Genomic DNA, 26,167 nt, shown 5'->3' with positions numbered 1-26,167 from the left:
TTATTATTACACACACACACACACACACACACACACACACACACACACACACACACACACACACACCTGTCAACAAAAGCTACCAATCAAAAATACATTAAACGAACACCAAAATCAATTACCTTTTTAACCAAACTCCAGCAGAATACGAACGCAGAAAAGCACAGCAAGCACATAGCAAGACACCACAAAACCAATCTGTACCTTTAATTAAAAGCAAACCACTCTCTTCCCTTTGACTGGAACAAGCACACTTCACATGCAATTAGAAATGGGCTCCCTCTTCAGTTTCCGTGAAATTATTGGCCTCTGACGTGTCTGAAATGGCCGATGGTAAATGATTGGGGTTTTTCTTATTATTTTCCTAAAGGTTTTCTTGCTGAGGTATTGTTGTGTGACCTGTTATTATTATTATTATTTTTTTTTTTTTTGTGCTCTATCACAGTCCTCCAATTCGACTGGGTGGTATTTATAGTGTGGGAGTTCCGGGTTGCATCCTGCCTCCTTAGGAGTCCATCACTTTTCTTATTATGTGCGCCGTTTCTAGGAGCACACTCTTCTGCATGAGTCCTGGAGCTACTTCAGCCTCTAGTTTTTCCAGATTCCTTCTCAGGGATCTTGGGATCGTGCCTCCTAGTGATCCTATGATTATGGGTACGATTTCCACTGGCATATCCCATATCCTTCTTATTCCTATTTTCAGATCTTGATCCATTTTTTCCCTCTCTTTCTCTTCAACTCTGGTGTTCCATGGTATTGCGACATCAATGAGTGATACTTTCTTCTTGACTTTGTCAATCAACGTCACGTCTGGTCTGTTTGCACGTATCACCCTATCTGTTCTGATACCATAGTCCCAGAGGATCTTTGCCTGATCGTTTTCTATCACTCCCTCAGGTTGGTGCTCGTACCACTTATTACTGCAAGGTAGCTGATGTTTCTTGCACAGGCCGCTTTAAGGCGAAACTGCGAATGGCTCATTAAATCAGTTATCATTCATTTGATGGAATATGCTTGTCTCAAAGATTAAGCCATGCATGTGCCATTATTATTAATTATTATTATTTTATTATTATTTATTATTATTATTATTATTATTATTATTATTTGTCCTCACAGTCCTCCAATTCGACTGGGTGATATTTAAAGCGTGGGGTTCCGGGTTGCATCCTGCCTCCTTAAGAGTCCATCACTTTTCTTACTATATGCGCCGATTCTAAGATCATACTCTTCTGCATGAGTCCTGGAGCTACTTCAGCCTCTAGATTTCCAGATTCCTTCTCAGGGATCTTGGGATCGTTCCTAGTGTTCCTATGATTATGGGTACAATTTCCACTGGCATATCCCATATCCTTCTTATTTCTATTTTCAGGTCTTTTATTATTATTATTATTATTATTATTATTATTATTATTATTATTATTATTATTATTATTATTCAGAAGATGAAAACTATTCGTATGGAACAAGCCCACCAAAGAGGCCACTGACTTGAAATTCTTAAAGCTTCCACAGAATATTAAGCCGTTCATTAGGAAGATTTAAGACGAGGTAAAGGGAAATACAGAAAGAAGAGGCCCTACTTATGTTTAAAAAATTAATTAATAAATCAGCTTAGACAAAAAACGTATTTATAAGGAGACTGGTAAGGCTCTTCTGGAAGTCCATTATCACCTCCTCTGAGAGGCTGTTTCATACTCCAGCTGAAATTCCTGTCCCTCTCGGCAGATAAAGGGGTCGTATTTGATTGTTATTTTCTAAAGACTTGTATTTTTTTTCATTTCATTTCGGTGGGGTTCGATACCACGCAGGTTTCTTGTGAAGTTTGATCCCCGTTGTGGCCAAATTCATTAAATAATATTCCTTGTTGTGGAGTTGGATCTTTGCAAGTCCAGAAGTTCAAACTAGTTAAAAAAAATTTTGGTTGGGCTGGATCACACTGTTACCATAATTTTTAATTATATTTATTTAACTTGCTGTTTCATTTGCCGTACACACACACACACACACACACACACAGATTGTCTGTTTAATATATTCAGAGTTTTTAGAATAATGCCAATAAAATAATGCTGCACAAAATCTTCAGTGCCAATATTATTAGAGAGAGAGAGAGAGAGAGATAGAGAGAGAGAGAAGAGCGAGAGAGAGAGAGGAGAGAGAGAGAGGAGAGAGAGAGAGAGGTTTTTTTTTTTTTTTTTTTTTTAGAATAATGTCAATGAAATAATGTTCCACAAAATCATGTGCCAATATTATTAGAGAGAGAGAGAGAGAGGGAGATTTACTGTTTCCATATTTTCAGGGTTTTTAGAACAATGCCAATAAAATAATGTTGCACAAAATCATCAGTGCCAGTAGTATTAGAGAGAGAGAGAGAGAGAGAGAGAGAGAGAGATTTACTGTGTTTCATATTTTCAGGGTTTTTAGAATAATGCCAATAAAATAATGTTGCACAAAATCTTCAGTGCCAATATTATTAGAGAGAGAGAGAGAGAGAGAGAGAGAGAGAGAGAGAGAGAGAGAGAGAGAGAGAGAGAGAGAGAGAGAGAGATAGGGTTCTTAGAATAATGTCAATAAATTAATGTTCCACAAAATCATGTGCCAATATTATTAGAGAGAGAGAGAGAGAGAGAGAGAGAGAGAGTCGTTCGTTTTGAAATGGACGCACATTTCCTAATGCATTACTGACGAGAACATAATATTAGCTCGGCAAAGCCATTAATCACAAGGTTGTGGCATTATCGTCGAAAGTGTTTCTTTTCCTTAAGTGGTTTGGATTGGTCCATTTTAGCTTTCTAACTGAGAAAGGGAGAGGATATATACGCGTATGTGTGTGTGTATGTACATTTGTATGGATGTGCGTTTTTCGTAAACACACACAGAAACGTGTTTTGATATGAAATAAAGTCTTGACAAGAATGCTTGCTATCAACTCTCTCTCTCTCTCTCTCTCTCTCTCTCTCTCCATTCGATACATCTGACCTTGTCCTTTCTTCGGAAGGGTGACCCTAACATCTGAGAGAGTGCTCAGTGTAGTGGCTTTTTTCTGTGTATTAACAGCAATGAATTTAGGGGCAAAGTAACCCTCCGTGTCAGCCTGTTTCAAAGGTACGTTATGGGATTAAGAAGGTACTTGATGTCCCTCTGGTAGGGTATTTCGTGTTCCCGATATCTGAGAATGATTAATAATAATATTGATAATAATCTGAACTCTGAGACGGTACTTAACGTCCTCAGGTCGCCGTCTCAGATCTCTGTTATGGGAAGTCATTTTTGAACGTATTGGAACACCAGCAATAATAATAATAATAATAATAATAATAATAATAATAATAATAATAATAATGATAATAATAATAATAATAATAATAATAATAATAATAATAATAATAATAATGATAATCAATACCGAGCTCACCAATCAGTTGTCCCGCTAACCTAATTGTGCTATGCTATAAATAACATATTGTATCTATTGTAAAATAAAAAAAATACATCAAATTGTATTCCCCGAGGTTTATATCTCGTGTCTTTTGCCAAGTCTGCAGCGGGTTGCCAAAGACACGCGCTCAGATTAAGAGAGATTATCTAGAGAAATATTTTACAAAATTAAAAAAAATACCTATTATAACCTTCCCAAGTGTGTGGTCTCTCCTGGGTTGCTGTTTGAAATCAGTGTATGGTTCCGTCGAAACATTGATTCCGAATTCAGGAATAAAATGAAGAAATTCTTCCCTCTCTAACCCAGGATTCGAATCTGTGTCAGTGCAAACAGAAATTCAGCTTTTTCGGTTATTCTCCGTGGTTGAAATGAAGCGACCTCTGGTCTGGTCAGTCATTGAATGGGTGATCAGCTGTGAAGGCCAATTAGAAATAGCCACTCGTCAATTACCAATGCTTAGATTGGTTGATTGATTGCAAGATCTGGCGTTACAAGGAAATGTTATAATAAATATTTTTTAGGGTATTTTATATATAATTTTTCCAGATTTTTCCAGAATAATTGTCCAGGTTTTCCAGAATAATTTTCCAGATTTTTTCAGAATAATTGTCCAGGTTTTCCAGAATAATTTTACAGATTTTTCCAGAATAATTGTCCAGGGTTTTCCAGAATAATTGTCCATATTTTTCCAGAATAGTTTAAGTTTTTCCAGAATAATTTTCCAGATTTTCCAGAATAATTTTCTCTCTTTGATAATTTAAATATCCAGGAAATAATCTCAATTCCTGGAATCTGTAGCGGACAGTGCCGTCAGTGCACCTCAGGTGGAGCACTGTAGACATTACATAAGGCTATTCCTTCCATCGTACTTTCCACCCTCTCCTTTATTCGATGTGATTCATTCCCTGGAATTATTCCCATTCCCAAAAGTGATTCCCATTCCTATTCCCAAAAGTGATTCCCATTCAAAGGAATACTCCCAACTCCAGGAATAATTCCTGTCTCAAGGGATAGCCTTTTCCAAGGATTAATCCATTCCCAAGAGTGATTCCCATCCATTCCCAAGAGTGATTCCCATTCCCAAAATTGATTCCCACTCCAACGATTAATCCATTCCCACAAGTGATTCCCATTCCAAGGATTAATCCATTCCCATTCCCATTCCAAAAGTGATTCCCATTCAAAGGATTAATCCATTTCACCAAACTCGATATTACCTCTTTTAGGCATTTTTCTGCTGTTAATCAACTGGTGCCAATTTATTGCCCCACCAATTTAAAAAAAAAATAGAAAATTCATGAGTAAATTTAACAGGCTCGTGGGGGGGGAAGAGGAGAGAGAGAGAGAGAGAGAGAGAGAGAGAGAGACTAGAACACAGAGACAGGCAGAAAGTGTCAGTGGAAAGAGTGGGGAACAGTTGAAAGGTTATAACGTCAACTGCCAACGAGAGAGAGAGAGAGAGAGAGAGAGAGAGAGGGGAGTAGCAATAAAAACGTCGCTTTCATGTCATCGCTCTTCGGGATCGAACGCCGCCGCTGCAGCGGAGAAACGACTCCCTCGGGAACGATTTGTGTCGCTTTTAAAATGTGACAGATATCCCCCGGACTGGGTGTCTTAGCTAAGTGGGCGTCTTGGGTTTCTGCTCTCCCCTCCCTAAGGGTGGGTGGCGAGGGGTGGTGGGGGGGAGGGAATGGTCCTAGGGCCTAGGGGGATGGGACCGGGAAGGGTGGGGAATTGGGTCTGGCTGAAGGTGGTGGGGGGGGCTAGGGGGAGGGGTGGGGAGAGAGAAAAGATAATAGAGATAAAAGCATGAAAGATTCTGTGTATATGTCCCTCGGGCCAGTGGGCTGGTGGGGACAGGAGACATTTTTTGAATTATATATAGATATATAATATATATATATATATATATATATATATATATATATTATATATATATATAAGCGAATCCAACAGGAAAATGATAGTCAGAAATCCAGCGCTTTCGTCTTTACTCAGACATTGTCAAGGAGTTAATGAGGTACAATTGGAGAGAAAGGTCTCAGGTAAACACAAGATCAAGAATACCAGATGGTTTAATTGTCAAAAGGGTAAAATTGAAAGAGATAATCCAGGATTATCGGATATCACACGGTCACAAACCTAAACAGATTGACCCTAACCGAAATTACAAAGTTTCTTTACAGTCCAAAACATGTAAAAACTGAATATGTATATTAATTTTGTTGCTTATATTTATCTACAACTTTTTTCATTATGAAAGCATCAAGTTTAAATAAACCAAGACTTAAATTTAGAACATTTCTATTATTTGACTTGATGAAACAAGATTCAATGATATTCCTTTTAAACTGTGTATTACATGGGATTAAGGGCTCTTGCTTGACTCAGTTAATAGGATGGTCTAAATCTCTCATATGTACGAATAATGCATTCGATATTTGCCCAGTTCTCACAGAATACTGATGCTGTTTGAGACGTTTTAAAGAGATTTACCGGTTTGTCTGTAATAGACTTTATCACACTTTTTGCAAGGAATTTCATATATGCAGCCTGGAAGATCTTTAGGAGAATTTTTTATTATTAAACTCTTGACATTAATATTACTGAAAACAACATTTATGTTAAAAAGCTTTAAAATTCTTGGAATATCTAAAAACCTTTCATCATAGGGTAATTTTAGAATGTTATTCTTACTAAATTCAAGTTTGTCATTAGTTGAATAAAATGTTTTTCTAGCTCTTTTCCATCCCACATCTACAAAAGTCCTTGGGTATTTAAGTTTCATTGCAATATCATAAATAGTTTTAATTTCAGCGTCAATAAACTGCGGGCTACAGACACGTAAAGCCCTTAGAAACATCCCAGAAAAAACAGAGAATTTAACATTTTGATGGTGATTGAAGTAGTAATGAACAAAAGAGGCAATGTTAGTTGATTTTCGAAAGACTGAAAAGGTGAAATTTCTATCATTTCTATGGATAGTTACATCAAGAAAATTCAAATTACAATTTCTTTCTTCCTCTACGGTAAATTTTATAGAAGGGACTAAATGATTGAGATTATTAAGGAATTACTGGAGATTTTCGTGAACTGGCCAAATACAGAAGATATCATCCACTTATCTAAACCAAATAACTTTTTGGGGCAAAATTCTTGGTAAGAGTTTTGTCTCAAAAAATTCCATGTAAATATTGAATTTTGATTTTAATATGGTTAGTTTTGATGTTGTCTCTTTATTTACAAAAGTGCCTGTAGATGACTTACTTGAATATTTGGAGGAGGAATTAGAACGTCATGACATTCCCTTAAGTGTGGCAAACCTCATTAGTCTCATAAGGTTATGTATCAAAGATAGTAAATTTTGTTTTAATAGGGAATTTTTTGTACAAAAGTTTGGCATGGCTATGGGTAACCCCTTATCTCCTGTCCTTAGCAATATTTACAGTGCATCTACTGTGATTTTTTAAGCATATATATATATATATATATATATATATATATATATATATATATATATATATATATATATATTATTACAATCAGTCGTTAGTCATCGAACCAAGAATGACTCCCTTATACAGGAAGCTTCCATAAGTGTCAGTCACCTCGTAAATCTATACACCGAGGGCTCATCAGGAGCATGTCTACACCACATTCGCACGACGTGCATTTGCGTGCTTCTTGTGTATACAAGCTCTTCATTCTAACACTTCCTACACTAATTTCCAAGGTGATTAACTCGTCAACAGCCTCATTTTCATCGATTCAAATAACGTGCAAACGTCATCCATAAACCCAACCAGCCTCTTCGCCCCTATTATCCGTCTTGTAGTTTTGCAGTCAAGTCTTACTAGCACAGCCACCCTTTACTCTCAAATATCTTAGGACGGTCCCAATTTCATCCTTAATTTTATTTTTGCATTTAAATCTCTCATGCATAGACACCGTTTTAAGTCTTGTCTAGTTTTGCATTCGAATGTACAAGTATGAAATCGCTTCGTCCTTATTGAAGCATTTTGGATCCACGTTACGTAATCATGCTCTTGTGATGTACTGACATCCTATTTTGTTGGATGGTATACATGTATGTATACATACATACATGATATATATATAGTTTGTGTGTGTGTGTTTTGTTGTGGATTTTCCACGTATCAGAAAATTTAAAAAAAAATATTTATGTATGAAACTTGAGAATTCTGTTCATTTCCTCCACCAATATCTCTCTCTCTCTCTCTCTCTCTCTCTCTCTCCATGATATAGTTACTGTGCCCCAACGCCAGCACTTTTATGTCGTCCCTAAATCACCAGGGAGAGAGCCTCTCTCTCTCACGTAGGAGGAGGAGGAGGAGGAGGAGGAGGAGGATGAGTTGGTGGTTCAGTGTGATTACTAACGCCCTGTCCATAAGTCTTCCTAGGAACTAGAGTTGGCCTCTTCTCCCAGAAGGCAAGAAGAAGGTGAGATGTGAGCTGAAATGCAGAAATATCTTTATAGAAAGATGCCATAGAGATAGGGTTGGGTTTCAAGGACATTGTGAGGCCGATGCATCATATGACGTAGTCTGGTTGTCTATAAAGATATCATTATTTTAATTGTTATAATTATTATAATTATTATCATTACAGGCCCGTTTCTTCGTATGACGTAGCCTGGTTGTCTGCTAGATTGCAGTTGTCCAAAAAAAAAATTATTTCCAGGAAAACCTGAAGGATTACCATCAACATCACAAACTCTCTATTTAACCTAAAAAATCCCCAGAGCGTATCCTACCTCAATCCCTGTTTCATGTAATCCCATGACCAACTTTTATAAATCCTTTTGACCTCTTGACATATAATTCCTCCCCTTGTAAGCATTAATCCCCCAATCCCAGGGATGCATATCGTAGCATATAATTCCCCCTTGGGGCCTGGGGATGGCCATTTTAGCGTTCTCCCCAACCCTCCCCATGCTGCTGTCATGTGACGGGGATTAAGTTCCCAGCTTAAGATTGAACACCGTGGTTGTGAATGTATATAATATGGACACCCATTTCAAATCGTCTTGATTATCATGATACCTATCTTAGAAACTGCATTACAAGGCAACGAACGGCCCCCTTACACCCCACCCCCCAAAAACAATACAAAAACGCCAGCAAAAAAGACAAAAGAGAAACGACAACCCTCCCAAAAGCATTTAGGGCCCTCAATCATCATTTTCTAGCAAAAAATGTGAATATGAGAACCTGGCCCCTAAGGTCTGTCAGCTCGGCGTTCCATGACGGTATTATGAGCTGAACTCGAGGCTAGCAAGCGAGCCAACCCTCTCGCCCTTAAAAAGGATTATGCAAGAGCCACGGTTTCAGACCCCTTTTTCAAATCGTTCCTTTTAGATGTGTCGCGTTTGCGAAACCTCGCTTGCTGCCTAATGATCATGCAGCTTTTGTGCAGATCTCGTGCAGCCTAGGGGCCGTCTTTAGACAAATGGCCGTGTGCTATCTTTGGATATTCAGGATATTTAGAATTCACAGGAAAGATAATTGGAAGAGAGAGAGAGAGAGAGAGAGAGAGAGAGAGAGAGAGAGAGAGAGAGAGAGAGAGAGAGAGTGTGTGTCTCTGCGTACATCGAGTTGGAGGTACGAACCAATCGAGGTACAAATACAAACAGCTCGTTCGTAAGTAGACAAGCCAGAGTCTGTGCTTATATATTAGCCTGGAACTCTATCAGTTAGCCAGGGAAATCAATCAGTTAACCAAGGACTCTATCAGTTAGCCAGGGACTCTATCAGGTGGCCAGGGAATCAATCAGTTAGCCAGGGAATCAATCAGTTAGCCAGGGAATCAAATAGTTAGCCAGAGAATCAATCAGTTAGCCAGGGAATCAATCAGTTAGCCTGGGAATCAATCAGTATCACACAATCACGCAAAAAAATGTGTAAAATCCGATACACCTTCAATTTCATAGACGCCGAATGACACCCGGGTGTCTTAATCTGATTAAGAGAACTGAATAGCCTTCACAGGTGAGCGGTGATTGACAGGGGCTGGTCAGATGGTTAGCAATCCCCAGGTGACGTTAGAATGGGAAGATTAATTAATACTGTATTGTGACGTCTCTGATATTCGAAATACGACGGGGTAGGCGACTGTCGCAGCGGGTATTAATTGTACATTTTGTTTGACGAAATGATTGGTGAAAGTTGATTAGTTTTTTAATTAATAATGATAATAAATAATAATGATAAATCTGGTATCACAGTAATGTCTTGTCTGTAAGTATTTCATGTGTATTAGAAAGATTGTTGCTTTTCGATGACCTTTGATGGAAGAATGTTCATCTGTAGGTGTTTGTACGTATGGATGAGCAGTGCTCTTTGACTATAGTAATCTCTCTCTCTCTCTCTCTCTCTCTCTCTCTCTCTCTCTCTCTCTCTCCTCTCTCTCTCTCTCTCGTACGAGAAAAAGGGGGGAACAAAAATGTTATCAATGCGCAAATGAAAACATTGGCTGAAAGAGTTGACGAAACAATAGCACGAACAGAAAGACGAGAGAACTAGAGTCGTGACATTGCATGCATGCAATTTAGATGAAGGACGGGGGCGGGGGACGGGGCGAAGGGGGTTGGGGGCGTTTGTTTCCCTCTGGTTTTCAAATGGTGTGAACTTCGTGCTGGAGAGTGAGGGTATACCATTGGACAAGTGGAACTGAATCTGTCCATTATTGTAAAATGAATGTTATTATTATTACAGACTTTGACTCCAATGTGATCCCATGGTAGACTTTCTCTCTCTCTCTCTCTCTCTCTCTCTCTCTCTCTCTCTCTCTCTCTCTCTCTCTCTCTCTCTCTCTCTCTCATAACACAAACACACAAGGTTGAAAAAAGGTTATACAGCTGATAATGATAATATTAATGATAAACTCCAAACCTCTGCTAATGCTCAGAGGCACCTTCGCCCAAAAAAGAAGTATATTTTAGCATCTATACTCAGAACTTACACACCTATCTGCACCAAAATCGAATCACATGTTGCCACAAACAAGCTCCACCCTTGGTCAAAATTTGGTACGAATCCGTGCAGCAGTTTCCCATAATCAGACAAACCAACGAACTAACTGAACTTGTAATGTTACCATAACCTCCTCTCAGAGGACTGTAAAAAAGAAAAAGAATAGTATACCCGCGTCCTTAATCAAAACTGAATATGCAATATCGTGATTCCACTATTCTCCAGTTCTCTTATTTTCATTTCATCTTTTGTTTTCGTCTCTTTCATAAAGTAAAGGACTTTTTTTTTTTTTTTTGGTGTGGCTTTTTTTTGTACCCTCTTTTGATGAGTTTCATTGGCAGAGAGAGAGAGAGAGAGAGAGAGAGAGAGAGAGAACATGGGTGGAAAACGAAAACACAATAATACGCAATTAACAACTATTCAATTCTCAGGCTGTGAAGTTTAATCCACATCAGGTCAGGTCAATACTTGGATAGGTGATCGCCAGTTGACGTGTAAGCTACTCTGACCACTACTGAAATGACAGGGAAGACAGTGGCCACGACACCGATGATTTTAGAAACAGCAGCAGGGCAGTGAGGGGGGTATATATGCCCAGGACACCGATGATTTTAGAAACAGCAGCAGGTCAGTGAGGGGGTATATGTGGTCTTGGTGTAGAGAAGTGGTTTTATTTTAGGCCACAGTTCTGGCTTTATAAACCATGAACGATAACCCTCGATGAAGACATACTTAAAAGTGATCGTTATGTCAAATCTCAGTTCTGCATCCCCCACCGGAAGGACAATGACAAAACCTTCCTTGATTGGAGGGGGGGGGGGGGTAAAAGGGATTCTGGGGACAGAGGACCCCTTGTCCATTCTTGATTGGACAGGCAAGGACGTCCCGGGCAGAGAAGCTCGTTAAGACCTGGGCAAGAAGAGAGAGAGAGAGAGAGAGAGAGAGGAAGGAGTAGTACTGACCACCAGACACCAGCCAGACCCTCTCAAGGAAATCTTTGGGGAAAGTTTGAATCGCTTTTCGAGGGCTATTGTATGCCAACCTTTTGTGCCTCTGCTTTGTTTGTCCTTTCTGGTTTGGCGTCAGGGCTTGACACAGGTTTTCTTTGATTGCTTCGCAGTCTTTCATTCCTTTTTCTTGCTTTTATTTTCTCTGTATTGTGTCTTTATTTTAGTATTTGTACAAGACGTCTTGTCTTCATATGTTTATGTTTTTTGTTGTTTTTTCGTTTTCATGTGATATTTCAAGCTTTTTTTTTCAATATATCCATTTAGACACATACATCTTTACCAGATCTCTCTCTCTCTCTCTCTCTCTCTCTCTCTCTCTCTCTCTCTCTCTCTCTCTCTCTCTCTCGTGGCCAGCAAGGTTAAGTATATAATAGTTTTACCAGACCACTGAGGAGCTGATAACAGCTCTCTTAGGGCTGGCCGAAGGGTTAGATATTTTTACGTGGCTAGGAACCAATTGGTTACCTAGCAACGCGACCTTCAGCTTATTGTGGGATCCGAACCACATTATATCGAGAAATGAATTTCTATCGCCAGAAATAAATTCCTCTGATTCCGCGTCGGCCGAGCCGAGAATCGAACTTCGGACCACCAGATTTATAGCCGAGCGCGAAAACCACTCGTCCAAGCAAGGTTATTCATTGGCAATCCGTTTGGGGCAGGCAGTGGGTGAGGCAAGCAACCCCATCCCAAAAGAGAACTGTAAAATAATAAATGAGAATATATTATTCTCATAATACTTCTACCATCAACTGCCGTCTGAGCTGAAGATTACAGCGACACATATTTTTCCAAAAGGACGTGGAAGTAGAGAGAGAGAGAGAGAGAGAGAGAGAGAGAGAGAAGCTCGTCCCTCTCTGATGCCTGGCCCTGACATCCGTTAATTTCCCGCACGGATTTATGTGACCACCCAAATAAATGACCCGAGGTCACGGTAAGTAGGCAGGTAGATAGGTAGGTGTCCACCGCGAATGGGGGGGGGGGGGGGGGTGAATATTGGACCTTATTCAGGATGTTGATTGAATTCTGTCCCCCCCCCACCCCCCCCCCCCTCCATCCCCCACCCCTGCAAGGTGTTTTTCTAGCATTTGCGTCCATTAGTATTTCGTGTCTCCTTGTGACCTGTTATTACTTTAAAATGTTTTATGTATAAGATAGTATGTATATCTGTGTGCGTGTAGAGAGAGAGAGAAGAGAGAGAGAGAGAGAGAAGAGAGAGAGAGAGAGAGATACATGAAACTCATATTATCATCTATCCCAAAGTATAATTAATTAGTTATTATTATTATTATTATTATTATTATTATTATTATTATTATTATTCCAAAGGACGTTCAAACCTCCCACTATATCCTGACTTAGGACTGTCTAAGACAACCTGTTATTATTATTAAAATATTATTAATTTCCTGCACCGTATACTGCTGTATGAACCTCTCAGCCACGGCCCCCGGTGGTGGCCTGTATTGTTGGCACACGATCCATGGCTTAACTTAACCTCAAATAACATCAAAACTACCAAGGCTAGAGGGCTGCAATTTGGTACATTTGGTGATTGGAGGGTGGACGACCAGCATACCAATTTGCAGCCCTCTAGCCTCAGTAGGTTTTAAGATCTGAGGGCGGACGGAAAAAGGCGCCCCCCTCCGTCAGGAGTGATTTTCCCTTTCTATATCCTTTTCCAAAGGGGCAGCAGGCCTCTTCGTCAGGAGAATCGTTCAGCTACAAGTGAGGACGTCCTCTCTCTCTCTCTCTCTCTCTCTCTCTCTCTCTCTCTCTCTCTCTCTCTGTGCTCTTTTCTATTTCAATCCTGTCCCATTTTCTTTTCTCATTTTTTTTCGTTTTGTTTTCATTCTTTTAGCATTGTATTTTTTTTTCCATTACTTCCTAGCCAACAGTGGCCATTTGTTTTTCCATGACCCTGTGAGAGAGAGAGAGAGAGGAGAGAGAGAGAGAGAGAGAGAGAGAGAGAGAGAGAGTTGTCATTATTGAAGGTTGTTGAGCCAACGTCCCTTTAAAGAAGACAAGTTTCATTGGTCAAAAGTAAATAAGTAAATAGATAAAAGAAAAAATTATTGTGGGCACCGCTTCCCTGTATGTGTGTGTGTGTGTGTGTTTGTATACACGTATATATCCGATTGTATGGATGAATATTCATCATCAAAGTAGCGCTGGGTATGTTGCTACAAGGGTATGCAAATGTGACAGGGCATGGGACGCGTCTTCCGATCGATTTTGTGGCCAATAAATTCACTTTGAAAAAAGCACCAAAATGATTGAGATTTAATTTTGCCAGACATTGAAAGTTCTGTAAAGGATTATATAAAAAAAAAATTCGTGAGGAAATCTGGCTGAACACTTTATGTTTTCGTGCGTTTATCAGATGTTACACAGGAAAATATAAATAAAAATATGATTATTTCATTATTTCTCTCTCTCTCTCTCTCTGAATTTTTCTGAAAAATCTGGCTAAACACTTTATAGTGTTGTTTGGTTATCAGATGTTACACAGAAAAAAATTCATAAAAATGTGATTATTTCATAATTCTCTCTCTCTCTCTGTCTGTCTGTCTCTCTCTCTCTCTCTCTCTCTCTCTCTCTCTCTCTCTCTGTCTCTCTCTCTCTCTCTCTTTCAATTTTTTTTGTGAAAAATCTGGCTAAACACTTTATGGTTCTGTGTTCACAGAAAAACAAAATCATAAAAATATGATTATTTCATCATTCTCTCTCTCTCTCTCTCTCTCTCTCTCTCTCTCTCTCTCTCTCTCTCTCTCTCTCTCTCTCTCTCTCTCTCTCTCTCTCTCAGATGTGGTTTATCTAGACTTTGCAAAAGCTTTTGACAAGGTAGATCATAATATATTAGCGGAAAAAATTAGAAAACATAATATAGTGGATAAAGTAGGAAGATGGATAAAAAAAATCGGATGAAGCTAAGGTAATATCCGGTGTGCCACAAGGTACGGTGCTAGCTGCATTGATGTTTGTTATTATGATTGCAGACATAGACAGTAATGTTAAGGACTCGGTAGTGAGTAGTTTCGTCGATGACTCAAGAATAAGTAGATAAATTCTACTGTGATGAAGATAGGAACGCACTACAAAGGAGACCTTAACAAAGTATATGAATGGGCAGAGGTAAATAGGATGGTATTTAATTCTGATAAATTTGAATCAATAAATTATGGAGACAGAGAAGGAAAGCTATATGTATATATGGGACCTGATAACGAGACAGTCACTAATAAGGAAGCAGTTAAAGACCTTGGTGTGATGTTGAACATGAACATATTATGCAATGATTAAATAGCAATTATATTGGCAAAATGTAAAGCAAAAATGGGAATGTTGTTACGGCATTTCAAAACAAGAAAGCTGAACACATGATTATGCTTTATAATACGTATGTTCGTAGTCCACTTGAATATTGCAATATGATATGGTACCCACACTACCTAAAGGATATTGCACTAATAGAGTGTACAAAGATCCTTTACAGCTAGAATAGAAGAAGTTAAGGATCTTGACTACTGGGAAAGACTACAATTTTTAAAATCATATAGTCTAGAAAGGAGAAGAGAACGCTACATGATAATTCAGGCATGGAAACAGATAGAAGGAATTGCCGAAAACATCATGGAACTAAAAATATCAGAAAGAACAAGCAGAGGTAGATAAATAGTGCCCAAAACTATACAAGGAAAAATAAGGAAAGCAACACAGGACATTAATCATTACGCACCAGCATCGATAATGCAGCGTTTATTCAATGCGTTGCCAGCTCATCTGAGGAATATATCAGGAGTGAGCGTAGATGTGTTTAAGAATAAGCTCGACAAATATCTAAGCTGCATCCCAGACCATCCAAGATTGGAAGATGCAAAATATACCGGAAGATGCATTAGCAACTCCTGGTAGACATTAGAGGTGCCTCACACTGAGGGACCTGGGGCAACCCGAACAAGATGTAAGGTCTGTAAGGTGTAAGGTAAGGTCTCTCTCTCTCTCTCTCTCTCTCTCTCTCTCTCTCTCTCTCTCTCTCTCTCTCTCTCAACTTTTTATTTGAAAAATATGGCTAAACACTTTATGGTTACGTGTGTTCACAGAAAAAAGTTTCATAAAAATATGATTATCTCTCTCTCTCTCTCTCTCTCTCTCTCTCTCTCTCTCTCTCTCTCTCTCAATGTTTTTTGAAAAATCTGGCTAAACACTATGGTTCTGTGTGTTCACAGAAAAAAAAATCATTAAAATTTGATTATTTCATAATTTCTCTCTCTCTCTCTCTCTCTCTCTCTCTCTCTCTCAGTGAAACTCACAAATTATTCATTACCGAGACTAATGGCTTTTACCGCGGATATATCCATTTTTTCGCGAATAATTAATTAATACTTCCTGGAATCATCACCACGGCTTTTGTATTCATAAATCTCATGTATGTATGATTATGTATATATGTATAAACCTCCGTTAACCGGTTATTGTAAAAAAGAAAATGCAATGTTACGGTCTGTGGTCTCAACGCTATTATATTTTCGTATTTTTAAAATATGCAAAATGCTAGGTTATTTGCTCCCCGGTTTTGGACAATTATGAGGGGAATATATATATAGCTGTTTCCACGCTGAAATATTTTTTGCAGGCTGGAATGTTTTTTTTTTTTTTCCAGGGTGAAATTTTTTCCCGGCTGCAATTATTTTTTATAGACAAATATTTTTTCGACTTAAATATTTTTTTCAAAATACTGAAATTTTTTTCCAGACTAAAATGTTTGTTCCAGACTTAATTATTTTTTCCAGACTTAAATATTTTTTTCTAGACTAAAATGTTTTTTCCAGACTTAAATATTTTTTCCAGACTTTAATATTTTTTAAAACTAAAATGTTTTTTCCAGACTTAAATATTTTTTCCAGACTTAAATATTTTTTCCAGACTAAAATGTTTTTTCCAGACTAAAAATTTTTTCCAGACTTAAATATTTTTTCCAGAAACTGAAACATTTTTTTTTCCAGACTGAAATATTTTTTCCACATTGAAATTTTTTTCCCAACTGAATATTTTTATTTTTTTTTTTTCCAGACGAAATATTTTTTCCAGACACTGAAATATTTTTTTCAAGACTAGAAAATATTTTTTCCAGACATGACTGAAACATTTTTTTCCAGATTGAAAAGTTTTTTCCATATTGAAATATTTTTTCCAGACTTATGTATTTTTTCCGGACTTAAATATTTTCATTTTTCCGAGCCAAAATATTCTTTCCAAACTGAAATATTTTTTCCAGACTGAAATATTTTAATTTTTTCCCAGATTGAAAATTTTTTTCCCATACTAAAATATCCTTTTCCAGACACTGAAATATCATTTCCAGACTAAATTATTTTTTATATTTTATCCAGACACTGAAATATTTTTCTCAAGACTGAAATACTTCCCTGAAATAGTATCCCTATTTCCCCAACACCTGAGATATATTTCCCACATTTCCCTAACACTGAGATATTTCCCCTCCTCCCCCGGCCGCCTCAAAAGGCCTCAGCGTGGAGACGGTGTGGACAAGATGGTACTTGGGAGTCTCAGCCTATGCCAGAATCAACCTCCAACGAGACTGAAAGATACAGTTACATAGGATGGACCAACTACAGCGCTTGCTTGAACTCCAAAGACTTCACTTATGAGGTAGGTGTTCTCTCTCTCTCTCTCTCTCTCTCTCTCTCTCTCTCTCTCTCTCTCTCTCTCTCTCTCTCTCTCTCATCTGCTTGTCTCCCTGTGCCACAGTGCTCGCGAGAGTAAAGTAATTATAAATATTATGGTGTAGTTATCTTAATGATTGACAGAAATTCTCTCTCTCTCTCTCTCTCTCTCTCTCTCTCTCTCTCTCTCTCCTCTGCCCAATTACGTGTCTACCCAAATCATTTTCTGTAATTGCCACAGTAAGTCAGGTTGCTCTCTCTCTCTCTCTCTCTCTCTCTCTCTCTCTCTCTCTCTCCCCTGTTAGAAAATGATTTTGAAAAACCCAAAATATTTCATTTGAATTTATTTAATGTTACTTTTTTTTTCACGGTCCTCTAATTCGACTGCGTGGTATTTACAGTGTGGGGTTCTGGGTTGCATCCTGCCTCCTTAGGAGTCCATCACTTTTCTTACTATGTGCGCCGTTTCTAGGATCACACTCTTCTGCATAAGTCCTGGAGCTACTTCAGCCTCTAGTTTTTCTAGATTCCTTTTCAGGGATCTTGGGATCGTGCCTAGTTCTCCTATGATTATGGGTACAATTTCCACTGGCATATCCTATATCCTTCTTATTTCTATTTTCAGTTCTTGATACTTATCCATTTTTTTTGTTTTTTTCCTCTCTTTCTCTTCAACTCTGGTGTCCCATGGTATTGCGACATCAATAAGTAATATTTTCTTCTTGACTTTGTCAATCAACGTCACGTCTGGTCTATTTGGCACGTATCACCCTATCTGTTCTGATACCATAGTCCCAGAGGATCTTTGCCTGATCGTTTTTCAATCACTCCCTCAGGTTGGTGCTCGTACCACTTATTACTGCAAGGTAGTTGATGTTTCTTGCACAAGGCTCCAGTCCTTCTTCCCCATGCACTCTTTAGCCACTCGTCTTCACTGGTTTTTCAGATATTGCCCCAGTGCTCTGTTTTTCGATGTTGACGCAGTCCTCTATACTTAGTAGTCCTCTCCCTCCTTCCTTTCGTGTTATGTATAGTCTGTCCGTATTTGCTCTTGGGTGTAGTGCTTTGTGTATTGTCAGTTTTTCCTGGTTTTCTGATCTATGCTGCGGAGTTCTGCCTTCGTCCATTCCACTATCCTGCGCTGTATCTGATTACTGGCACTGCCCATGTGTTTATGGCTTTTATCATATTTCCGGCGTTGAGTTTGACTTGAGTATCGCCTTGAGTCTCTGCATATATTCTTTCCTGATCGTGTCCTTCATCTCTTGGTGTTTTATATCCCCTCCTTCCATTATTCCCAGGTATTTGTATCCAGTCTCATCCAGTGTTTGATGTTGCTCCCATCTGGTAGACTAATCCCTTCAGTTCTCGTTACTTTGCCTTTTTGGTATGTTGACTAAGGCGCATTTTTCTATGGAATAGAAAAATTATTATTATTATTATTATTATTATTATTATTATTATTATTATTATTATTATTATTATTATTATTATTATTATTATTATTATTATTATGAACCCAGCCAAAATGCCAATCATTTTGGCTGCAAACCATTCGACACTATTCTGAATAATAATATAATAATAATAATAATAATAATAATAATAATAATAATATAATAATAATAAAAAATAATAATAATAATAATAATATTATTATTATTATTATTATTATTATTATTATTATTATTATTATTATTATTATTATTATTATTATTATTATTATTATTATTATTATTATCAGGAAAGAATATATGCAGCGCAGGAATAGTTGGAATGGACGAAGGCAGAACTCCGCAGCATAGATCAGAAAAACCAGGAAACATATGACAATACACAAAGCACTACACCCAAGAGCAAATACGAACAGAACTATACATAACACGAAAGGAAGGAGGGAGAGGACTACAAAGTATAGAGGAATGCGTCAACATCGAGAACAGAGCACTGGGGCAATATCTGAAAACCAGTGAAGACGAGTGGCTAAAGAGTGCATGGGAAGAAGGACTAATAAAAGTAGACGAAGACCCAGAAATATACAGAGACAGGAGAATTACAGACAGAACAGAGGACTGGCACAACAAACCAATGCACGGACAATACATGAGACAGAGTAAAGAACTAGCCAGCGATGACACTGGCAATGGCTACAGAGGGGAGAGCTAAAGAAGGAAACTGAAGGAATGATAACAGCGGCACAAGATCAGGCCCTAAGAACCAGATATGTTCAAAGAACGATAGACGTAAATAACATCTCTCCCATATGTAGGAAGTGCAATACGAAAAATGAAACCATAAACCACATAGCAAGCGAATGCCCGGCATTTGCACAGAACCAGTACAAAAAGAGGCATGATTCAGTGGCAAAAGCCCTCCACTGGAGCCTGTGCAAGAAACATCAGCTACCTTGCAGTAATACGTGGTACAAGCACCAACCTGAGGGAGTGATAGAAAACGATCAGGCAAAGATCCTCTGGGACTATGGTATCAGAACAGATTAGGGTGATACGTGCAAATAGACCAGACGTGACGTTGATTGACAAAGTCAAGAAGAAAATATCACTTATTGATGTCGCAATACCATGGGACACCAGAGTTTGAACGAGAAAGAGAGGGAAAAAATGGATAAGTATCAAGATCTGAAAATAGAAATCAGAAGGATATGGGATATGCCAGTGGAAATCGTACCCATAATCATAAGAGCACTAGGCACGAATCCCAAGATCCCTGAAAAGGAATCTAGAAAAACTAGAGGCTGAAGTAGCTCCAGGACTTATGCAGAAGAGTGTGATCCTAGAAACGGCGCACATAGGAAGAAAAGTGATGGACTCCTAAGGAGGCAGGATGCAACCAGAACCCCACACTATAAATACACCCAGTCGAATTGGAGGACTGTGATAGAGCAAAAAAAAAAACAAAAATAATAATAATAATAATAATAATAATAATAATAATAATAATAATAATAATAATAATCCAAGTTTGCATATATGAACAGACTTTGTATTTGGCAACAGGGGGACGATATACCACTCCATAACAGTATTTTAAACCCTCAGAGACTTTTTTTCTCAATCAGGAATGGTTTGCACCTTTTTTCAAACAGGAATGAGTGCCACTTTTTATTCTCAATCAGGAATGGTTGGCACCTTTTTTCTCAAACAGGAGTAGTTGCCACTTTTGTCTCTTGAACAGGAGTGGTTGCCACTATTTTATCCTCAAACAGGAATAGTTTGCCATTGTTGTCTCTCAAACAGGAATGGTTGCAACTTTTATTCGCAAACAGGAATGAGTGCCACTTTATTCACAAACAGGAATGAGTGCCACTTTTGATTCTCAAACAGGAATGGTTGCCATCTTTATCTCTCAATCAGGAATGGTTTTCACTTTTATCTCTCAATCAGGAATGCGTACCACTTTTTATTCTCAAACAGGAATGAGTGCCACGTTTGTCTCTCAGACAGGAATGTTTGCCACTTTTATTCTCAAACAGGAATGAGTGCCATTTTTATCTCTCAATCAGGAATGTTTACCACTTTTCATTCACAAACAGGAATGAGTGCCATTTTTATCTCTCAATCAGGATGGCTGCCACTTTTATTTCTCAAACAGGAATGACTACCACGTTCATCTCCCAAACAGGAATGGCTGCCAACGATAAAGCAGATGTCCATCGTAGGCTACAGCGTGTCCCTAGCTACGTTGATCATCTCGTTCGTCATCCTGGCATCGCTCAGGTAAGATAGAGAATCAATTTAAGAGATCTTGCTGTGTAGACTGAGTTTGAGATTTGGTTTATAAAAGTTATATAAATAATATAAGATTCATTTTCGTCTTCTAGAAAGCTGCGATGCCCCAGGAACCTTCTGCACCTGCACCTCTTCGCCTCTTTCATGCTGAGGGCTGGGGTAGTCCTCCTGAGGTCTTCGCTGTTCACTGCCGAGGATTCCTTGCCTCCAAACTTCCTGCAGAGGGGACTTCACCATTACAGTTACAACTCCTCAGAGGTAGGTGGGAGGTAGCAGCGACAACTAATTCTCAGAAGTAGGTGTGACACATTGCCTCATTCTCGGAGTCCCCCTGAGATTTGTAGTATGGATAGGAACGTAACTTCTGTTGGAGAGGAACCATTGTTTGGCGCTGCAGATTCCCAAGCCTTCTTGTAGATGTAGAGGCTTCAAGCTTGAGAAAATGAAAAGCTGTGCGCCATTGCCGTAGATTTTGACGACCCAATCTAACCATTGTTTCTCTGAAGAAAGTCTATTTGGAAACTTAACATGGCAATACTATGATGTTAAATTTCCATTTCAGACATGATATCTTAGAATGAAGTATATAATTTATGTATGAATATTCTCAAACATTTGATTTGAAGTGTGTGAGTGTGTGTGTGTGTGTAAAATATTAAGTACTAATGGAATACCTCAATTTCCCTCCAGGCCTGGTCGTGTAAACTACTGATCAGCGTGTGGCAATACTTCATCCTAGCCAATTATTCATGGCTGCTGATGGAGGGTCTGTACCTCCACAGCCTCATATTTATGGCCCTCTTCACAGATTCATCCGCCATCACTTTGTACATCCTACTGGGATGGGGTAAGTCTTGATACATCCTACTGGAATGGGGTAAGTCTCTGTACATCCTTCTGGGATGGGGTAAGTCTTTGCATAGTAAGAGATCAGTGGGCCTTCTTATTTTGGACTCTTGGTAACTTGGACCCTTTGTGACCCTTCTTGGTTTCACCAACTTGTACAAGTTTGTTGAATTTTCATTGATACTTGGTGTCTACGTCCAAACTTCCTCTTCCAATCGTGTTTTGGACAGGTATGAACTTAACAGTTCCCTAAGCAAATAGTTTCATTAATTAATTTAGGATATATGTGTGGACCATTTTCTTAGTATCTCTTGATAACTCTTGGACCTTGTCAAAATATCCCTAGTTTATTTAGGATTATCGCAACAAAGTGATGACTAAGGAATGTGACAAAAAATATTGAGATCAAGTTCATTTTCAGCTTGCAAGTAGCCACACTTGAATCACAGACTGAGCTTTATAAGTGATAGGAAAATAACAATGAATTTGTGTTGCTTTAACCAGAATTATTGTATCATATTGTAAAGATAATCTGGTTTCTTACCTAGTAACAATACATACATAACATGTCTTCCCTGAAGTTTAGTTACATAGGTAGTAGTGTTATTTCCTTGTCAGGACTCCTTAAGTTTAGCTTTATTGACACTAATAACTACTTTCTTTTAAGGTCTTTCCATTCTCCTTCCACAACTAGTCAAGATTGTCCCATGTTAGGTCCCACCCTACATCCAATTAAGCTGATATATAACCATTTCCTACAGTTGTCTTACCATAAAATCAAACGAACACTTTAAAAAGACTCCAGCCGTGTAACCACATACTCTCTCGACAGGTCTGCCGCTAGGTTGCGTCAGCCTGTGGGTGACGCTCCGCGTGACTCTGGACGACAGCCACTGCTGGACTGTCAACTACGTCCAGTGGATCTTCTGGATGTGCATCAGGGCCCCCGTGGCCGTCTCAAACCTGATCAACTTCTTCTTCTTCCTGAACATCATCAGAGTTTTGGTGCTGAAGCTCAGGTCGTCCGTGTCGGCTGAATCTATGAAGTATAGGTGAGTCTAGCTAGGCTGATTAAGTGGGGACTTCTAGCCATGGAGATGTGTTGTCAGTTTGGGTATTTTTGCCTATAGTTAGACATCACCTGGTCCTTCGAGTTACACATAACAATATATGTATATATATATTGTAACGGCTCGTTTTACCGTCACCAAAATACTCTATTCAATTTTCTCTTGAAGTATCCATATACCACTGATATGAAGTCCACAATAAGGTGGAATCATACCACAAACTCAATTTTCAAAGTGCAAGGATGAATTCAAGGGAGGAGTAAACAAACACAAATTTAATACAGACAGAAAATACACCTGAACCTCTTTGAGAACAGGAAATAAATGAACTACTATCACACTTAATAACTTATTCAACACACGTATACAAAATTAAGATAGCATAACCAACACACACAAACCAAAATAAGGGGGCCCAGAAAGGAGGAGGAAATCAAAAAGAAAGAATATCCTGACGATTACAGGCTAATACCAAAAAGCTTCATATTCAAAATGCTTATTATTCTTTTTGAAGAATACAGAATCCTCCACGTCTGGAGGAGTGGTACCACAGGTGGTGGATTAACTCGGGGCCCAGTCGAGCAGTCTCAACAGAATCACAGCCGTGATCAATGAAAAGGTATCCAACAACCTTACCATGGGACAGCGAGATCCCCCTGTCCTTATAACTGAACAAGAGGTGTTGCGGTGAATCCCAAGGACGTCCAGATAGATATGTTATCTGGAGAGATCTTCCAATCTGAAGATACCGGATATTCAATAATCCTCGGGTCCTGCAGATATGGGCAAATCACCAATGGAGGCTGCAAGCACCACGAAGCAAGAGACGGCAGTACTCTTAGTGCACGAAGCAAGGTCAAAAATCATCCAAAAGTGACAAGGTCCAGAGAACGACTGCCTGTTCTCCTCCCATAAGCCAAGAAGTTACCCCACCCCCCTTATCCACAGGGGAGGGACCACTCACACAACCTCCTTAAAGATAAACACGAATGTTAATAACAAGCAAACAGTTGTTATACAAGAGAGGTGGTCAAACGACAAGTGAAACTTAAAAACTAGGTTTAACAAATATCAAAAAATTTAATTTAATAATAATATTTAACGAAAAAGGATCACATACTGACAATATATATATATTTATATATATATATATATATATATATAGATATATATATATATATATATATAAAAGTCATATCACAATACCGTGATTCATATACATACATCGAGCTACAGATGTCCTTTAATATGTACACTCTTCTCGGAATTAATATATTTTCATATATGCTTAACCGAAGGGGAATTAAAAGCTTCACTGACGTTCCTTGATTTATATGGTGTCCTGGGTTCGCGCCTGGGCGCCGACAATTCTATTATCGCCTAATAAAATTCCCCTTCGGTTTAAGCATATATGAAAATATATTAATTCCGAGGTAGAGTGAATTAAATATTACAGGACATTTGTAGCTCGATGTGTATATATAGGTATATATATATATATATAATATATATATATAGATATATATATATATATATTTTTATATATATATTATATATATATTTTTATATTTTATATTATATATATATCTAATATTTTATATATTTTTTATATATATATAGTTATATATATTTATATATATTGTGTGAAGGACTTCTCCAAGACCAAGAGCCCATGCTGTCATAAGCCTAATTACTCAATATCTATCTAGGCACCAGTAATGATGATGACCCCAATTGGTGCAATTGCTAATTGCACTCAGTTCCCTGCAGTCTCCAGCCCATAAGCGTGTTCTGGAATTGACTTGCTATATTGCAAACACTGTTGCAATTCGAGCGTTAATAACTGCAGCTCGCATTGCAACGCACTTCGGGACAAGGCAACTATCATTAACTATTCGGCCATTAAGGTAATGCCAGTCACCGATGCAGGACAAAATCTGTCACAATTTGCCTTCATGCGTCCCGGTTCTTCATTTCATGAAATCTATTCGATAAAGAAATGCCCCCGTAGGGGGATAAGTAGTTATATATTAATGTCAGTGCACCTCATGCGGCGTACTGTAGGCATTACTGAAGGTTCTTTGCGGCGTGTTCACCAGCACTCCTACCAGTTGTTTCATAGTGAAACTGGGAAAAGTTTTTCTCCAGTTACGTCTCTCAAACCTTTTTACCGTCAGTTTCCAGTTTGTTTCAGCGCCGGGATGACCTCGTAGATCCCAGTGCTTGGCTTTTAGCCTTAATTCTACATACGACTCAACCCGTCCTTCCCTGTCCCCCCCCCCCACAACAACCACCATCGACCCGCTCCTGTCATTAGCTCAAAGACGCGGGCCTCAGAATTCAAATATGGCGATGGTCCGTCATCTGATTGTGGCTTCACAACAGAGATTTTTAAAGTTTTTTAATCATTAACAAGCAACACTGTCAGTCACTGACTTATTCACTCACTCGGTCGTTTATACAAAACCACTCAGTCATTCGCCAGGGAAAATGATTACTAGGGAACCGTCAGATTATTCTATCAGTCACTGCACGCTTTGGTAAATCACCCTTTGGAGGTCGAGACCAAATATTCTAATTACAGTCGTCTATGGTTGTGCCTGTATATTATATTACAGATTTCCGTCTTCCCTCAGAATCACTGGACCATCTTCCACCAAATCTGTCACAAAGCAGCCTTGGATAAAGGGGATTTACTAGGTTCACTGCATCGGGAGACACGGCCCCCATCCAGTACGAGATTAAAAGAAAAAATAGTGCAAATAAGTTGAAGCCATTTTAAGCTTTTACTCACACTGACGAGCAATTTTTAATTTTAGAAGGTTGAAAAGCTTACAAGAATATCCCTCAATTTGTTTATGCTGTGGGGCCCACGGGACCTGAGACCTTGCCATAATAGAGGTGGCAAGTTGTGTATTGGAATATCAATGACACTTTGCTCCGTTAGTGTAAATTTGGCTAAACTGTGGTGGTGTTGTCCTTAACCCTTTGCGTTCTGTCAGAATAATGTCGTGCCATCGTTGACTCTCTCTCTCTCTCTCTCTCTCTCTCTCTCTCTCTACTCTCTCTCTCTCTTTGCCCTTCCATGGAATTATTTCCTGATCTCTTTATACTTCCACCTCCAGTCTCTGCCCTTCCATGGAATTATTCCTGATCGCTTTATACTTTCCACCTCCAGTCTCTGCCCTTCCATGGAATTACTCCTTATACTCCATATCCTTCCCACCCTCCAGGAAATTTGGGAAATCAACCTTGGTTCCTCCGTCCCACTATCGGAGTCCATTACTTCGCCCTCTGGGGCCTGTCCACCTCCACAAACGTCCAGGTCGAACTCGCCTGGCTCCTGCTTGACCAAGTCTTTGCCTCGTTTC

The 26,167-nt window shown here is 38.7% G+C and overlaps 2 protein-coding genes and 1 pseudogene across 2 annotated transcripts in view; 1 reads left to right on the top strand and 2 right to left on the bottom strand.

Annotated features, from left to right (window-relative positions):
• Positions 1 to 7,978, bottom strand: part of LOC135205163 (NEDD8-activating enzyme E1 regulatory subunit-like) — a 59,369-nt pseudogene extending 51,391 nt beyond the window's left edge.
• LOC135204964 (secretin receptor-like) overlaps positions 1 to 23,299 on the top strand; it is a 29,315-nt gene extending 6,016 nt beyond the window's left edge. The window contains exons 3-7 of the mRNA XM_064235196.1: positions 16,971 to 17,117; positions 20,774 to 20,868; positions 20,973 to 21,138; positions 21,571 to 21,727; positions 22,559 to 23,299. Coding sequence (XP_064091266.1) covers positions 17,022 to 17,117; positions 20,774 to 20,868; positions 20,973 to 21,138; positions 21,571 to 21,727; positions 22,559 to 22,782 — 738 coding nt within the window. The 5' untranslated portion in view covers positions 16,971 to 17,021 and the 3' untranslated portion in view covers positions 22,783 to 23,299. The remainder of the gene's footprint in view (positions 1 to 16,970; positions 17,118 to 20,773; positions 20,869 to 20,972; positions 21,139 to 21,570; positions 21,728 to 22,558) is intronic.
• Positions 23,300 to 25,903: 2,604 nt separating this feature from the next.
• The window catches only part of LOC135205162 (secretin receptor-like), a 7,462-nt gene continuing 7,198 nt past the window's right edge, over positions 25,904 to 26,167 (bottom strand). Inside the window, 1 exon segment of the mRNA XM_064235527.1 lies at positions 25,904 to 25,982. Within this exon segment, the coding sequence (XP_064091597.1) occupies positions 25,904 to 25,982 (79 nt within the window).

Source organism: Macrobrachium nipponense, chromosome 48 (assembly GCF_015104395.2).
Source record: "Macrobrachium nipponense isolate FS-2020 chromosome 48, ASM1510439v2, whole genome shotgun sequence".
Taxonomy (NCBI): domain Eukaryota; kingdom Metazoa; phylum Arthropoda; class Malacostraca; order Decapoda; family Palaemonidae; genus Macrobrachium; species Macrobrachium nipponense.
This window is presented reverse-complemented; position numbering and strand designations above follow the sequence as displayed.